This window comes from Terrapene carolina, unplaced genomic scaffold, assembly GCF_002925995.2.
Source record: "Terrapene carolina triunguis isolate 2854851 unplaced genomic scaffold, T_m_triunguis-2.0 Scaffold231, whole genome shotgun sequence".
Lineage (NCBI taxonomy): Eukaryota > Metazoa > Chordata > Testudines > Emydidae > Terrapene > Terrapene triunguis.
This window is the reverse complement of record NW_020664582.1, coordinates 16,678,512-16,696,074: the sequence shown is the minus strand read 5'-3', so window position 1 is coordinate 16,696,074 and position 17,563 is coordinate 16,678,512. Positions and strand designations below refer to the sequence as shown.

At 38.4% G+C, this 17,563-nt stretch overlaps 1 protein-coding gene across 2 annotated transcripts in view; it reads left to right on the top strand.

Moving 5' to 3' along the window:
* ULK2 (unc-51 like autophagy activating kinase 2) overlaps positions 1 to 17,563 on the top strand; it is a 53,504-nt gene that overhangs the window by 1,666 nt on the left and 34,275 nt on the right. Inside the window, exons 2-5 of one of the 2 annotated variants that reach the window (XM_029912515.1) lie at positions 429 to 521; positions 1,675 to 1,716; positions 15,076 to 15,108; positions 15,539 to 15,575. In XM_029912515.1, the coding sequence (XP_029768375.1) occupies positions 429 to 521; positions 1,675 to 1,716; positions 15,076 to 15,108; positions 15,539 to 15,575 (205 nt within the window). The remainder of the gene's footprint in view (positions 1 to 428; positions 522 to 1,674; positions 1,717 to 15,075; positions 15,109 to 15,538; positions 15,576 to 17,563) is intronic. The other variant, XM_029912516.1, reaches the window with a different exon arrangement.

The window sequence follows — 17,563 nt, the reverse complement described above, 5'->3', positions numbered from 1 at the left end:
GCCTGAAGGTGAAAGTGTATAAACAACAGTGAAACTGACACTGTTGATGTTAGCTGTGGAAGATAAGAAGAAAAGGAAAAAAAGAAACAAACAGCAACATTAGTGAAAAGCAAACTGGATTTATACAATCCTTTCTGTTTTAACAATCTAAGGTGTTAATGTGATTTTTTTTTTTTTTTTTAAACTGGAATTTTGTCTTTCTCAAAACAGTTCACCATTGCAGCTTACAATGGGTTTGGTAGATGTGTAAAGTGTCACTGAATGAAAATAACACTAGAGGTTTTGGTGGCCTTATTTTAAAATCACAAAAATAATCACAAAAGGGACAGATTAGGGATCCTTTTATTGTTTCATTGGGCTAACTAGCCAGTCACTAATGGGGAAAGTAAACATCTTTTTGTTTTTAAAAAGACTCTTTTCCTTTGCAGAAAACTGATTGGGAAGTAGCCATAAAAAGCATTAACAAAAAGAATTTGTCAAAGTCACAAATCCTGCTTGGGAAAGAAATAAAAATCTTAAAGGTATGTTAATTTGCAGTGATTTTTAAAGCCTTCTCACTGTGCTTTATTTGAAAGGAAATGGGAATTTCAGTCCAGTTCTTATGAGATGGGTGGCCATATAAGAATCATCGTAGTCCTAGTTTTCATAGCCTTGTTAGTTGCAGCAGAGGTCAAGAAATGAATGGGCCAAGAAAAGAGACTGAATTTTCCTTTTCTCTCCAGAAAAGGTCCCAGAACAGGTGTAAGGTAGTGGGCTGGGGGGACCAGGGGGATGAGCTTCTGTTCTGTACCAGCTGTATGGGTAGAAGATTTTATACAGCAGTATAAAATCTGTATCTGGCACGTTTCACTAGCACTACATTTACTGCAAATAATGGGGGAACGGAGGAGAGAACGTTATCAGTTTTTTTTCTTTGTAAAGATTACTTGAATTCTTTGCCTTCTTTGCTCAAAGGCAGAGCGGTTACTTGAAAATTAGTTTGTGCTGGGATTTGATTCTCAGGACAACCTGCACACTCCTAAGTAAAATGTTAACTCAAAATTCACAGCACATGTTCTGTGGAGGAAACTTAACAGAAACCTAATTTATTTTGACAGTACTGAATTATGTGAAAACCCTCCATAAGGCTGTGCTCTTTAGAAAGTGCCCGTAGTGATCCTGTACCGCAACTCTGCAAGCTTCCCTACCTGTCGTCTCTCCCGCTATTTGATAGTCATTATCTGCATTGCTTTATTCTGATATTTTCAAACATGTCATGACACATTACTATCTGGAATCTCCAGTGTTAGGTACATTATTGTGGCTCTATTTAGTTCCTGTGGCATCCTCTTTAAAACAAGCTACAATCACTTGAGTGTCCTGGAAGTTTTGTTTAATATCATTTAACTTGCCTTCCAATCACTTTCAAAAGGGTGAATCGTTGAGGTGAGAATAATAGTCTAATCAGTTTATTTTCCCCTAAGCAAGATGTTGTGTGAGAGTACAGAGTAAATTCAGTCAGGTTTTGGTATTTTATGATGCAATACTTAAAACAAAACATGGAAAATAAATTCTGGAAACAAACACTCAAAGAAATTTACCTATCCCATGAGTTTTTCCTAGCAGAGTAAGTCATTCTTTAGCTGTTCATTATGCCAGACTATATTTTCATGATGTAATTATTTTGTTTTATAGGAACTTCAGCATGAGAATATTGTGGCACTCTATGATGTCCAGGTAAACAATCTCCTTTTCTGCTGTAAAATCTGTATTCAAATATAATTGTATGGGTATGTTGAAACTGATTTCAACTGTGCTTTTTTTGAATGCTCAGACCATTCTGGTGAAAGATTTAATCACTTTCTAAAAGGGTGTTTGCTATTAAATACAAAGCTTGTACAAAGCAAAAACAAAATACAAAGCTTGTAAGGAGCACAGTGTGCTGCAGGGTTCCAAGAGCAAGTGGAAGCTTGTGAATCTCTGCAGAGGCTGTTTGTGTAGTCTGGCCCAGAGGGAAAGCATCAGCTGGTGCTTATAGGTAAGTGGGTGAAGTTACATTAGTGGTAGCAGCTATTCTCCTTTCCTAATTAGAAAATGGGGCCAAGGAAAATGCTGCTAACTGGGAAGTGGCAGCTGGCAGAGAATGGGTGTGTTCACCAGTTAGGACATTTTTCTAACAGTTGTTGATGTGAAAGAATGATTTTCAGTTATTGAGGTGGACAGCATGAAGGAGTTAACATAATTTATAATCCTAACTGTAGAAGAGGGTCAGTGGTTTTGAGATCCCTGTAGTGTGGAAATATGCTGTTTAATCCTGTGTCAGTGGGGCAAAACTGAAAGCAATTGAAGACATAGCGATGTGACATTTACATGTTGCAGATGTAGCTAGTGGCATAGATATACAATGATGTGTATAACACAGGTGTGTTACTGGGCCTCTTGGAAGGGGAAAACAATGTGTCAAATCACTTTGACCCTATTTTCCCCCTTTCTTGTATGTCTAGGAATCTGCCTGTAAATGGTTTAGTCCAGCATATTATGGGGAGTGCATGTCCATATGAATTCTCCTTAGAGAGAGATGCTGTATTCTGAGACTTGCAAGTGTTGGGTACGGCTATGTATGAAAATATGTAGGTTATGCAGTTATTCTTTCTATTTGAATAGGAACTATACATTTATCTCCTGGGCTTGATTCTAATCTTAAATACAGAGGCATATTTGTGAATAAAATTACTGTAAAGAATCCTTAGGGCAGTGCACAGTTAAAATATAATTAAACCAGCATAAAATCGACCTTTCCTCATATCTCATGGTTGTGAATAACCATGCCAAAAATAAACTCTAAATTTTTGTGCAAGATGGTGGCGTGCATACATCCCTTCTCTCCCCATCCCCTTCCAAACTACACACTGGGATGTGTGGACTTACAGTACTTTTTCCACTGCGTTTCTTATATTCAGCATTGAGGACTTCTCTTACAGTAGTTGATAACATCAAGACCACCTTAGACAGAGTAGTGATCACTTTTCTGCATTCTCTGCCCTGCTTATTGAGGCGTTTAGGGCCTGATGCTAAGCGTTGTTGAGTGGGAAAAGCAGGCTCTCAGCATCTGGACTTGAATGACCTCCTCAACCATTGCAAGAGAAATTCTGAGTGTTGGATATTGGGAAGTAAGGGGGGAGCTGACTTTAAAACCCGTTGCATAAAACCTATAACTTAGAACTTTTAAGTCTACACATGTTCTGTTAATATATTAGTTTAAGCTCACCAGCCTTTACTTTATAAAATAAAATGAAAAAAAGCTTCACAGTTCACCTTTAAGGCATGTTGTCTTGGTTTTCCATGTTTTGATGATCTAATTGTTCTCTTTCCATTATAAAATCCAGGGGGGTCTAATTCTCCTTCTGATTCATGCACAAAATTCCCACTAGTGTGCCGTGAAGGGAGAATAGTACCCTACATTTGTTTATGGAAGCCATTTCTTTACGTAAAGTTTATTTGGAAACATGAGTCTCATACTTTCCTGGTCTGTCAGGGTTGGAAAGATGCCAATATAGTAAATGTTAGTCATGAGACTTCTCATATGATCAGGCCTATATTCTCAGTTTGAGATGGGGATGGTTCTGCTTGTCATTCAACCTTGTGCTTAATTATAAGGCACAGCTATAAGTAGGAGAAGGGAAAACTGTATGTCAGACCTTGGATATATTTCAGACACATATATAGCAAAATGTAAAACTTGGCATGCTGAGGTCACGTCTATTGATGAAATATGTGCTAAAGAATATGACAGTCACACAAATAGGACTTTCAATTTCTGTATAGTGTTATGTTTGTGAAATATTATACATAATTAATTTATGAGATTACATTAATTTATAGCCCAGAAAGAAAGACACTATGCTAGGCATAACACATCTGGCAGCCATTGTACCTACTCATTTGCTTTAGTGTTTCATGTTCTACATGTATTGCACTTTTTGTTTCCCATAACATCAAACATTTTGGGAATATAATACAATAGATTAGACTTTTGGAAATCAAGTAGTTATCAAACCACAGAAACTACAGTCTTTGGCTCTGAATGTTGGAGCCAGTGAAGTCTGTATCACAGTAGGGAGTTCTCAGTGTGACTGGGAGTCTGTTTTTTATAGATCTGTCAGTCTGTAGCTTTTGTTAACCTTAGGGCAGTTTGAAGCAGAAAATGCTCGCGTTTTAGACAGCACTGTTTGACAGACCAGTTTACTATATAATCAAAGAACTGTCATTTTGTTTTACTAGGTCTTCTGAGTGAAAAGCTGGTGGGTTATAAGTAGCTAAAAACCACGTGGGGGAAATATAAATGTATTTTAATGCAGAATAAATATTTTCAGTACCACTTAGTGGTAAGTGATCTATTTACACAATGCAGTTATAGCTGTATATGTGTTTACGTTCTACTCTGGAATATATCAAGTCTGTGAATGAATGGGATAGTAGATACTTGAAAAAAAATCACTGAACTTCTGCTTTATTTTGAAATAATTCTCATGTTTGATGCATTTCAGGTAAGATAGTTTCTATCACAGATTCCCTCTCCCCTTATCTCTGTCCAGATCCACTTTTCTTGGTATTGCATTGCCTATCGGCTGTCCCATAGTTGGTAATGTAAAGCATACCCCGCTAAACCTTTTCATTAAATCTTGATTGTGAACAATCCTGCTATTAGCACATGGGCATTTGGAAGCATCATACATTGCTCTGGCTTCAACTCTCTCTGAATTCAGAGGTTTGATATACCACTTAGCATGTGTAGCCTTCACTCCATTATAATACTAAAAGTGCCCATTCATCTGGAAATGTTCCCAAATGAATTGGTGAGCCATTAATGTGTATGCATTGCTTGGCATTAATATTGTGTTGTACTGATGCCAGCACAATAATTGCCATTGATTTCCATAAGGTGGCTACATGCAGTGTTGGCAGGTTTGAACTGTAGTTAAGCATTTCATATAAGCAGAGACATACTTGCTATTTATGCTGTATTGGGAGCCAAGATAACTGTAGCAAGCCATAGTATTAGAGAGTATGCAGGATAGTTTTTAGTAGAGCTGGTATCTAGAGCAAATCGGTAGCGTGCACAGTAGTTCCTCAAAATGGTATTGGAATGCTATAATAAATATATTTAAAACCGATAAGGCTGCAGATATCTGTCCCCATATCAGTCCATTAAGGACCAGTAGGGAAGGTTAAATGCCCAAAGCAGCGGTTTAAGCTAGTGTTTCTTATTTTTATTACTGGAGACATTTTTAAAAACGATTTTTCTTTATCTGTGAGTGAAGGATGAGTAGTTACTCAGTTGGAAGAGTGAGTTTGAGGGCCCAGGACTCTGAAAGGTTATTTTAATGGCGAACTTAAAACTTTAAAAATAAACACAGAGCTCTATAACATTCTAAATCACTAATGAAATAGATGGGTAGTCTTTAACATGTGAAGACGGGTTTTAAAATAAAATATTTAAAAATAACTTCTTGTATTTGCCTTCTAGAGCTTGAGTCCAGCATTCTTTGTCTTACTGAAGAGTGGATTACTCCCAAACCCCTAAATAGCATCTGAAATCCATCTCCTTTCCTTGCTTTAGGTGTCTGGGATGTCGTTTGCTTTTATAGGAGGAACAGAGAATCCTTGACTCGGATCTTGACAGGTTAATTAGAAAAACAAAACAAACAACTCCCTCCCAACGCTTTAACCCACCTTTTGTAAAGTGCATTGAGATCCTTGGATAAAAGATGCTACTTAAGTGAAAATATTGGTTATCTGTATACAAAAATGTGATGGGAAATAGCTATTTAGAATGAACTATATTTAGGCTGTGAATTTATGCTTTTTTTTAAAGTTGATGATCCCAACTGCGTGTGTTGAATGGAGATTATTCTTTACATGGAGCCAGACTGCTCCTGTTTTAGCAAATAATTTATCATTCAGAAAGTTATTTAAAATATCAGACATCTGAATAAAAGTAGGACATACATCTTGGAAGTAATGATATAATGGGGTGGATGAATGTCTCCACCATATGGAGATTGGAGTTTGCTGCTTGAATAGTAGATCAGAGATCACTGATTTCTGGTCTATTAGAGAAATACATTTTCTTTAAAGATACTACTTGTGTAGGGTTCTCTTTTTTGGGGGCTTAGCTTACTGCTGGGCAGAATACCCACTTCCAGTTATCCTTGAGGGCAGTGGTAGCAAGATAGAGCACAAGCCAGACAACCTGTTGGCCATCGTGCATCACCCCCTGCTTTAAATATAAATACTAACGTTTGAACATTTCAATCAGTTCCTTCTAGACCATGGTTAGGGAAGGAAGTCCCTGTTGGCGACTGCCTTTCTGTATCACTCTGTTTTACCATCATTAGTTGTGTAGCCTTGTTCGATTTACCCAAACATTCCATCAGTCTGGCGTGGCGACCTACATTTTTTGAGGTGGTTGCTTCAATCACTCTGGCATGTTCTTGTTCTTTGCTTGTTCTGGGGCTTTGGTGCTTGCTCCAGCACCTACTTCAATGTGTCTGCCCGTTTTTTTTTTTTTTTTTTTTGGATTTGGCACTTCAGCACAGCATTCTTCTTGGAGCACCAACGTCTTGCAGTGCCATATTTTTCTCAGGTTCTTGTCTAAGGCCTCTAAACTCAGCAAATTTTGTTCCTGCTCTGTTGTTCCAGCACAGCCATTCCATACATCCCCTTAAACATTGAAAACCATTTCTGAGCTGTCCACAAAACCACTGTCCTCCTCTTTTTTTAAATCACTCCCAAAGTCCACTTATTCTCTTGTGTTCATTTCTCAACAAAGAAGTTATTTTTGCTCCAGTATGTTATGCACTAACCTCACTGAGCAACTGAATAATCTGTCATTCCTCACCTACATCTCTTTACTCTCTTGTTCTGTGGTATGTTGTGCTGTGTCTATTACTAGTTGGTAAACTTCTTAGGGTAAAGATATTTTCTCTTCTATACTGGGAGACATCTATCATGCTTTTAGGCATTGTTTAAATAGTTAATTTCTTACTTATTTAGTAAGACACTCATGGCGGACAGGCCCCAAATATTATACTACTTTGACTTCCCTATTGTTGGGAATCCATCTGTGTGGTGGAAAATACAATCAGCCTCTGAAATGAAGGCTGCAGAAGTCTAAAAATAATGTATTTTTTAAAAAAATGATCGAAAGAAAATTCACTCAAGAATCTGAATTTCTAAATCACATAGTACTTAGTAGTAGCTGGAAGGTTGGCTGCCATAATGCTGGTCCTTGAAGAATGAGATAGAATTAGTGTCTAAAATTAGTGTGTTATGAGAAGGAATTGAGGGATAGGAACAACCTTTTAAAAGTTTTTGAAGCAAAGTTAATATGTTGTCCTTAACTTACCCTGGTGTGCCTAGTTATTACAGTTTGTGTGTCATGGCCCTGTTTCAAGCACTTACAAGTGCGTAGGTGCAACAGAATAATTTGTGAAAGGCAGATGTTTGGTGTGACAGTAACATAATTTTGTCTTTTTGTATTATGTAGCAGGCCATTCTAAGAGTGACTATTCAGTTTCATTCCTACCATAGCTGTTAGTTAAGTACAGCATTTCAAGTACCAGAAAGTGACTGGCCTTGCTATTGTAGTACATTTCCCATGGCTGATTGCTCTTTTATATGAATAATTGGCAGCATGTGTGCTATTTGATCCTACAGTCAGATGTCAACTGACATTTCGTCTGAGACTTAACATTTAGGCAGGACTAAACAAATGTTCAGTCCTGTGTGGAGGATTATTGCTGTGGTGTGCACATAGGAAAAAAATTAACCCATGACTGGAGTACAGTGAGAAATAGCTAAAAATTATATTGAGCAAACTCCTATTAACTAAATCATTAGTGCTTTTGCCAAATATCTCAGTGTCCCAGAGAGGTGAGAGGCATGCTTGGCCAAGAAATTATAACTAATGTATGGCAAGTTAATTTTCGGATGGGTTAATCAGAAGACGATAGATATATGAGCTGTCATGCTGATGTACATACACCTGGGACTCAGGTCATAAATGTGTGTTTAAATGGAACTAGTAGACATAGAGCAAGAGTATCCATTTGATTTGCTGCCATTTCTAGGAGGCAGGGGGAGTGATCACAGGTCCTTATTGAAATTGTTCTTCCAGGGTGTTAAAATAATTGGCAACCCATTAAGATTATTCTCTGCAGATGTTAATTCATTACAGAGAACAATTTCATAAACCAAAAGAAATCTAGGATATATAACTAGAGCTATAGATTATTGATGGCCACAGTTGTTAATCTTGGATATCTGACTTGCACTTTGCTTTTTTAAAAATGAATGTGTTCTAAATGGAAATATTTTGTTCTGTACCAGACCCTTGATTTGGGCTGGGACTTCATCCACATCTTCATCCTGAGACACCTCCTGAATATCAGGGGTTAAAACATACTGAGTTTTGATGGACTTAATGCCCAATATTCCCTTCCTAAATGTATGTGTTTAGCTTTCAGAAGACCTGGAATGTTTTGTTAGCGTTTTCTGTCTTCTACTTGTCCTTGCTGGGGAAACCCTGAATCAGTTGATTCAGAAGCATCACAGGCAAAAAGAGAGACACGAGACCGTAAAGCAAGGCATGCAAAGAAAAAAATGTTTGAATGGATGTTCATGTGACTCTAGCAGAATATAGGGTAAATTTGTTTTGCATGTTATTCCTCTAAAGTGAATAGAAGCATAGGCTGGAACAATTGCACTGTAATGATTTTGTGATCTGTTTTTAAAAATGTGAAAGCTTTTATAAATTTTAAAAATGAAGTTTTCAAAAACAGCTTTATTAGGTCAGTTTTATTCTTGAATGTTAGGTCTGTAACACATTGGGTCACTATACTTTTCGGTTTTGAATACTTTACCTTATGCTCTGTTTAGCAGGTCAACCCAAAGACCACAAATTGAGGGAATGATGGAGGATGTGTGAATAGTTCTGCTCCTCAGCAAAATAATTCAAAAGGTTTCTTTATGTATCGCAACATGGAGTTTATATTCTTCATGCTATCCACAAATATGGTTGATACCAGATGTATACTAGAGAAATTTATTGTGAACTTAGATGGTGATGTGAGCTAATTCAGCTGTTCTGTATTAGGGACCTTGTATTGGTGGAACGTTGAAAGATGTTTGGGTTCGAGGTAAACTTAGTACTTGGCATGGTTGGTCAACCTAAAGCCAGCACCGTGGAAAGTATTCCTTACAGGACATAAACTAGATATGACTTTTGACCAGATGGGAAAAATCTCCTTGTGAAACATTTAATCTACTCATCTGATTGGTGAAAAGGATTCCTCTGTCCTAGATTAAGGCTACCAACCTAGGATTAATAAAGTTAATCTGAAATAATTATTCTTACTAGCTATCTTATTTGGCTGCCAAAACACATCAAACACCCTTTTCTAGGAATAGTGGTTAAGGAAAAGCTACATAACTGCCTTGGTTTATGGAGAAAGCTCTAGCTTAACCTAGTTTAACTGTTTAAACAACCATAGGAAACAACACAGGTGTACCTGTAAAAGGAAAATCTTGGTGTATTTTTCCCATCTTAAATCTTACTGTTGTGCTCTAGCACCACATCCAAACTTGTATCTGAAGTAGGGATACAAGTTATGAAGAAACTTGGAAAATAACTCATGTCACCAGTGTGAGCAAAAGTTGGTGCATATGAAGGATTAGAGCCTTAGTGTTGTGTCAAATAGCAGTGTGTTGTGGCAAGATCCAAGTATTAGATTATGCTGAAATGGTTAGAGTTTAAATACACTGGGGAAAGCATAATTAAAGATGACTCTTGATTGTGCTGTATTAATAAACAATATTGCCCCACAAAGATATAATGTAAAAATAATATTGTGACCTAGGGACCCCTCAGCACCAACTGGCAGAGGGAACCTCCTACCATAACTGACACAGGTCTGACACAGTCACTGCCCCAACTTGCTGTTGTCATAATCTGAATCTAAAAGGTGTTGTGTAAGGTGTCAAGTGCAAATTGGTAACACGCTAGTCGTTAATATTATTGTGTGATGTATGTATGGGCGGTGCTGGAAATGCATTCCTAAAATGTGTTGACAGATAGTGCCTAAGCCCAATCTGTCGTAGACAAAAGAAGGTGGTTTTACGGACTTGACTATCTCCAAAGTAAATTAAGCAAGGTGAGACCAAAGACAGTGAAAGCATGTTTACAAGCAAGGTAAACAAAGCCATCAGGGGAGCAAGTGGGGGAATATGACCACTAATTTAAATAATATAGATTCTCTCCAAATAAATTGTCTGAACTCTAGAGCACAGACAGGTTGAAGTTTCATTTAAGACTTCAGTTTCAGATATACAGTTTTAAAAATTTAAACATTATGTGATATTTAGGGATGAACTTAGACAAAATTGGGAAATTCAGCTAGGTGTTTAAACTTTTGGATAGGTGTTCTATGGAGTGAGGGGCTTGAGTTAAAGTTAATGGGTTGTTGGAGGGGATTGGAAATATTACAGAGTTTGTAATCTTGATCCATTGCCACTTGCCACAGTTTCTCAGAAACAAGTAAATGAAATCCTTGGCCATACTGTATTAGTAGCCACAAGGGGCACATGGGCTGCCTTCAGAGTGGGCAACTGGCAGAAGAAAAGAGTGGTCGTGCAAACTGCAAAAAACAGCTCAGTTTTCTCAAGTTCCTATGTACAAAAAATGTGTGCTTCTGATCCAACGCTCTCTGGCACCAGCCACCTCCCCAACTGTCTGAGGGGAGTGTCCAAATAACTGTGGCATTGCAGTGTTTACTTTGATTTTTAAGTGATATTAAACTAACCACTTTTTAGATTCCTCTTGCTTATTTGGAGAAGGAACAGTCACTATCCTGGGACAACTAAAGGGCTTCCTATTTCTGAAGGGAACAATATCAGTTAAAAGAATATTGCTTCACAGGGAATTCTGGAAAATTTGCTCTTTAGTTCTGTGATGAATAAATAACTAGCATTAGCTGATTGTTGGATTCTGTCATGAGTTGCCATTTTTGTACAAAGAAAACTGCATAGTTTGAGTTGCTAATTCTGTGAAATCGTCGGTTCTAATTGTTCATATTTTTGCTCTATGGGTGGAATATCATGCACCAACCATTCTGTTTGCCAGTGGAGAGTAGATATTGGAACTTGAGAAAACTTGCTATGTAACAGGGGAAGACAATTGAAATAGAATTTCAAGAGTTGAAGTGCAGTATGATCTGATGGCAGGCTCCTCGGTTGCCTAAACTCTCAACCTGATGACTGAAATATATAGTTGAAATCTTATGGAAAATCAGGTACATTACACTCCTGTTAAAGCACAAGAGAGGAATTACCGCCAGTGCTACAGCTTGTTCTAACTTTCACTTGTTTAGTGTCTTCCACCCAAAGAACACAAAGCACTTTACAAACAATGAATTAGTTCTCATCATGCCTTTGTGAGGTAACATTGATCCCCTTTTATGGGTGGGGAAAAAAGATTTGTTGAAGGTTGCAGAGCAGATCTGTGAGGGCCAGGAATAGAACCTAGGTCTCCTGGCTCTCAGTACTCTTTCTTTAAGTTCTTTCCCATTCTTCATCCGTCAGAATGACGGAAATCAATTGGAACGCACAAGTACTTTAATTAGCACAGAGAGTTTGCAATTTAAGCATTGTGCTCCGAATATTCTAAATGTTAGTTGGTGTAACTGGAAGACTTCTAGAAGAAAATATGGCTGGTTTAGTTGGAAGACTTTATTAAGAAGACACACAGCAAGAACCACTATCAAATTAAAAAGACAGCTTGTATTGTCATGAAATATTTTCAGTCGTCTAAATAGAGAAAGAGAAAATATGGACGTTACAGTTGCCAACTTTCTAATCGCACAAAACTGAGCACTCTTGCCCTGCCCCACCTGTTACCTGAGGCCCTGCCCCGTCCTGCTCCTTCTTCGAGGCCGTGCCCCCGTTCACTCCATCCCCCCCTCACTTACTCACTCCCTCACTCTCCCCCACCCTCACTAACTTTCACTGGGCTGGGGCAGGTGGTTGGGATGCGGGAGGGGGGTGAGGGCTCCAGCTGGGGGTGCAGACTCTGGGGTGTGGCTGCGGATGAGGGGGTTGGAGTGCAGGAGGGGGCTTTGGGCTTGCGCCAAGGGGTTCAGCGTGCGGGAGGGGACTCAGGGCTGGGGCAAGGGATTGGGGTATGGGAGGGGGTGTGCGCTCCAGCTGGGGCCAGGGATGAGGGGTATGGGGTGCAGGAGAGGGCTCAGTGCTGGGACGGGGTTGGGATGCAGGCTCTGGGAGGGAGTTAGGGTCCAGGAGGGGGTTCTGACCTGGAGGGGGTTTGGGGTGCGGGCTCCAGCCGAACGCCCGGTCGAAAACCGGATGCGTGGCAACCCTAATGTACATGTTTAGCTGACTTAGTATATTGCTTTCCTGGAAAAAAACATTGTGGTTTGTAGGGGAGACACATGCTCCAAGACAACAAAACAAACGGGAACTTCCTGTAATTTGATCTACTGCTGCTTCAGTATTGGTTGTTTGTTGGTGGGAGTTAGCCCTTAGTTGCAACAGACTCGATTAACTTTCCAAGAAACTTGCTTCAAGATGCAAACAAATCTGTAATGCTTTCAATGTTCTGAGCTGGAGAAAAGAGCGCCTTGATTGCCTTTATGCATAGCTAAAGGAGGTGGCTAACATGAACACTTCCAAAAGGTTAATTGGCCTGCCTCTGTGTTGAACAAACATTAAAATACCTAGTTCATCTTAAATGTAACTTATTCTTGCAAGTGAATAGAAATTACGATCCTTTTAGAAAACAAACTCCAGGAATTAGAATGCGAATACTACTTGACAGTAATTTGATGTGTTCTGCGCTCTTATGTAAGCTTTCATTTTTCAGTCTTGTAGTTCATGATATCAGCTGAAATGTCTGGGGTCTTTGAGGAATAGCTTGACTGTATTTTGTTCTCAAACACAGGAATACAAATTTTCACCATTAAGCAATTCACCCCAAACTTGGTTTGGCTTTCAATGGTTAAAATGTGGTGTGTTTAGTAATTGGCAGTTTCAAAACAGCAATTATAAATTATTGTAATTAAAAAACATAAGTAGTTGAGTATCTTATTTTTTTCTCATTTGTGTAATGCCTGTAGAATTTAGAAGTCCGAACAAATAAGAGGTTATGTACTGTATTTTTTGATTGTCGCACTTAGGCAAGTCAGCTCCCTTGCTCTGGGTCTGATCCAGTGCTCATTGAAGTCACTGGGAAGGCTTCCACTGACTGCATTGGGCTTTGGATCCGGCTCTGACAAAGCACATCAAAGCACAATTTTTAAATACTTTTTTCTTGCTGAGAGTTCAGTGTACCATCAAATGTTTACCAGTTGTCTGTGAACACCTGACAAATCACTTCATAGTTTCATAGAAGTTCTTGGCAGTATGCTCAGATTCAAAATGTGTGAAGATTTTAATATAAGCACAGAAAAGTGACTAATTTCACAGCTGCTATTTTGCTGTATAGTGCCCCTTCTGACTTCCTTTGTCACTAGTATACGTACAGGCAAACTGTGTATAATTCTGCTTCCGAATGTGCTTTATCCTGTATGGTATGCTACGTCCCTCTCCTACTTCAAACACCTCAAAAACCACCTCTTCCAACTAATTTTCAAAAAAAACCCACCCCACTCTTATGTTAACTTGAGTTCCATTATATAGGGATTGAATGTATTGTCCTACTTAAGAAGAACCATAACTTTATTTTGTGTGTGCTTTTCTCCCTCTCACTTGTTACCTCCTCCTAGCGCCCTCTGACTCCTCATGCCTTCTGTCTACTGTTACCCAGTTAGAATGCAAACTCTGAGACAAGGTCTGAGTTTTGACTGTCTATAAATGCCATGGAACACATGTGGCGCTATAGCCATATGTGAGAAAATTGAAAATGAATCAATATAGAAATCTGAGTGCTGCAGCACACTGTTACCAATACATACAATTTGTGTTGGCTGTTGGTACAGATGAGCAGACTTTCTCTTAGGTTAAAAAAGAATCTTTCGTGCATAAAAAGTCCACGTTCTTATTTCCACACTAAAAAGCAGGAAAGGTTGCAGTCAGGCTTGGGAAGGGTATGCACAGTTTACAGTTGGGGGTTAGCTAATCAGCCTTTGAATAACTCTTACCCTATATTCAGACGGGGAGTCCCAGTTCCAAATGTGTCAGAAGCTTGGAAACTCTCACTAGGGCTGCCATATCAAATTGCAGCCTTGAGGTGAGATGCTTAACTCCATGTCTGGAGCATGCCTCAGCCAATGACTCATTGGGGAGATAATTTCCAGAAGTATACAAGGAGCCTGGATTAAGTACCCTGCAAGTCTGATAGGACATTTGGGTATCCAGTTTATTCCAGGCATTTGGCAAACTGATGTGTGATTCCTGATTGACCTTCATTTTTTCAAGTGGCAGGACCAATGCTTGTTTGGCCAAGGAGCAGGGAACCTTACTTTGAAATCCCTCTTACAGGGGATTGGCTGGCTCTGGAAAATCTTAAGCCGCCTTTTGCCTTGCCACTAGATCAAATTTGACCCAGGATGTTAAAAAACAACAAATGCCATCTAATGGCTGATTGGTTGGACTGGTGTCTAGTTGAAGAGGTGGCCAAATATGGGATGGACACCTAATTGGCCCTTTATTAATGTAGCGTTGGCTGAGGTACTGAATAGGTATGAAGGCTAAAGGGACAATATGTGAATGACGCTCACACTGTTGTTCTCTTTGCCGTGCATTTTGTATGGCTAGAGATTCAGACTTTGATGATTATTCTGGCAATCTTCATGAGAACTAATATACACTTTTAAAAATAAAATCTGTAATGCCTGTTGTATGAAGACTTAGGAACATCAGTTATTACACTAAAATTTAATGATTTTGAGTAAGGTCATTTCAGTTAATTGAAAATCTAATACTACATTTGGTTAGTGTAAGGGTTCTTTGGTTGGTTGGTTTTGTTTTGAAGGCCCTATCTTGTCATCTCCCTAAATGAGATTTATTGTGCTTTTCTTTCAGGAAATGTCCAACTCTGTCTTCTTGGTAATGGAGGTATGTGTTTGTGTATGTTTCTATTTAACTGGATTTGAATTAGTCTTCATCTACAAAAGTGCTATAAAAATGGATTGACTATGCAGATATAGCTGCAATATACTTTGGCCGGCTGAAATTTATAAATCTGAAAGCTGGATCATTAATTTCATATGCACTGTTAAAGACAACAATAATTGTATGTGTTCTATAAATTATGCAGTGTTTCTGTTCACAATACCATAATTCTTAATGGAATGTTTCCATTACACACCAGAATTAATAACTATGAATAATTAACAAAAATAATATTAAAGTCAAACAGATGCAAAAGATTTTCTAGATTTTATTAGGAAAAAACATATAAGAAATGAAAATTAACATATAATGAATGGAGTGAACATTCAGACATCTACATTTTGAGTACCAGCCTCTCCTTTCTTTTCAACAGTATTGCAATGGTGGAGACTTGGCAGATTACTTACAAGGTATTTGATTACCATGTTTCTGTGTTAGTATACTGTTATGCTAAACGTATTCTACAGTTGTAAAATTCATCATCAGTATTTCTTTTTTGCTTCTGATGTAAATATTTGTATATGTGTATTTGTGTAATATCTCTAATATAATTTCATAAATGTTGACACTGAATGTGGTCATTGAATGTCCTGCTTTTCAAATTTCACTGTTACAGTAAAGCAGCTAATGTTGAATATCTTAAGTGATTTCTGTTTTAAACAAACTCTAGATATGTTGCACCCAGTTTAATTAACTCAGTTTCCAAGTGTAAGGAGGTTCTTGTGCCTCGAGGAGGATTTAACGAGGCTATATTTTGGGGACTGATTTTCCTTTTTGGTCTATTTCTTAGCATTCAAGACTCCCCAGAACAGAAAGCAATGGGAAAAACTGTTACAATCCTGTATATAAGGGCAATACAATTTACTGTTTCTGGTTAAGTAACAGGATATTTAAGTTTATTTTGTGATGCCCAAGCACGTAGGAAATCAGAGATTTGAGCTCCTATATGGCTGAATTAGGAGAAAATGCTTTAAGATGGTGAAACTTACTATTAATGTTAGGTCAGGAGGTTATGTTTTTTTGGTTAGCAACATGGATCACTGTATAAACCCAACGAAATCCCATCAGTTGCTCCACTTTCTGATATAAAGTTACACGGCCTCCACTGTATAGTCTTTCCAGTGAAATTTCCCAATGAAATTAATAGTCAGCAGGTTTAAAACAAACAAAAGGAAGTACTTCTTCACAGAACACACAGTCAACCTGTGGAACTCATTGCCAGAGGATGTTGTGATGGCCAAAACTACCCTGTTTCCCCGAAAGTAAGACATCCCCCGAAAATAAGACCTACTTCCAGTTTTGCCTCTCGCTGTAATATAAGGCATCCCCCCGAAAATAAGACCTCCCCGATAATAAGGCCACCCCGGAATATAAGGCCCCGAAGCTCCAGGAAAAATAAGACCTCCCCTGAAAATAAGACCTAGCGCATCTTTGGGAGCAAAAATTAATATAAGACACTGTCTTATTTTCGGGGAAACAGGGTATAACAGGGTTCAAAAAAGAATTAGTTAAGTTCATGGACGATAGGTCTGTCAGTGGCTATTAGCCACGATGGTCAGGGATGTCCCTAGTCTGTTTGCCAGAAGCTGGAAATGAGCGACAGGGGATGGATCACTTGATGATTACCTGTTCTGTTCATTCCCTCTGGGGCACCTGGCACTGGCCACTGTCCGAAGACAGGATACTGGGCTAGATGGACCATTGATCTTAACCCAGTATGGCTGTATTTATGTTCAGTAGCTGTTCTTAAATCTAATGGAAGAAGTATTCCAACTACTATATTTGTTATGTTATAACACACCTCTCCAAGAATTTGGAAACCAAATTCTTATTTCTCCTTGCAGCTTCAGGTTTTGCATTTGTATAAAAGTTGTCCTTTAGCCATTATAAATGTTTCTTTTAATGCTAACTCTACCAAAAGCTAATAAAATAAGTGATCGATCTATAAGAGTTCTGTCCATGCACAGCTGGTCAAAGGCATGCCTTTGTCCTTATCCTGAAACAGTTGAATTTAAAACATTCCATTATTTGTAGAGCTGAAAGAAAAAAAGTTCTAATATAACACTTCAGTAACATGGTGCAAATTTTTGTCAGATTATATTCTAAATCTGAGTCTGTGGTGCTGCTGACCTTGTTTTGATTCTTCCCACTCCCTTTTCTAGGAATTGCCTCTAGAAATTTGCTGAATTACTTGGATAATGAGGCTTTGTGAAAAAAGGCACTTTTGTTTTACTAGGGAGAGATTTCACCCTCCTGCGTGCCTCTGCCCAGGGTGATGACGCAAGTTTCAGAATCATGACATGAGTTCATTTTTTAAAAACTTCTTTAAAAAAGTCTTCTCTTTGGGGAGAAATAAATAATCCTTCCCTGGAAAGTTACTTTTTTTTTTTTTTTTTTT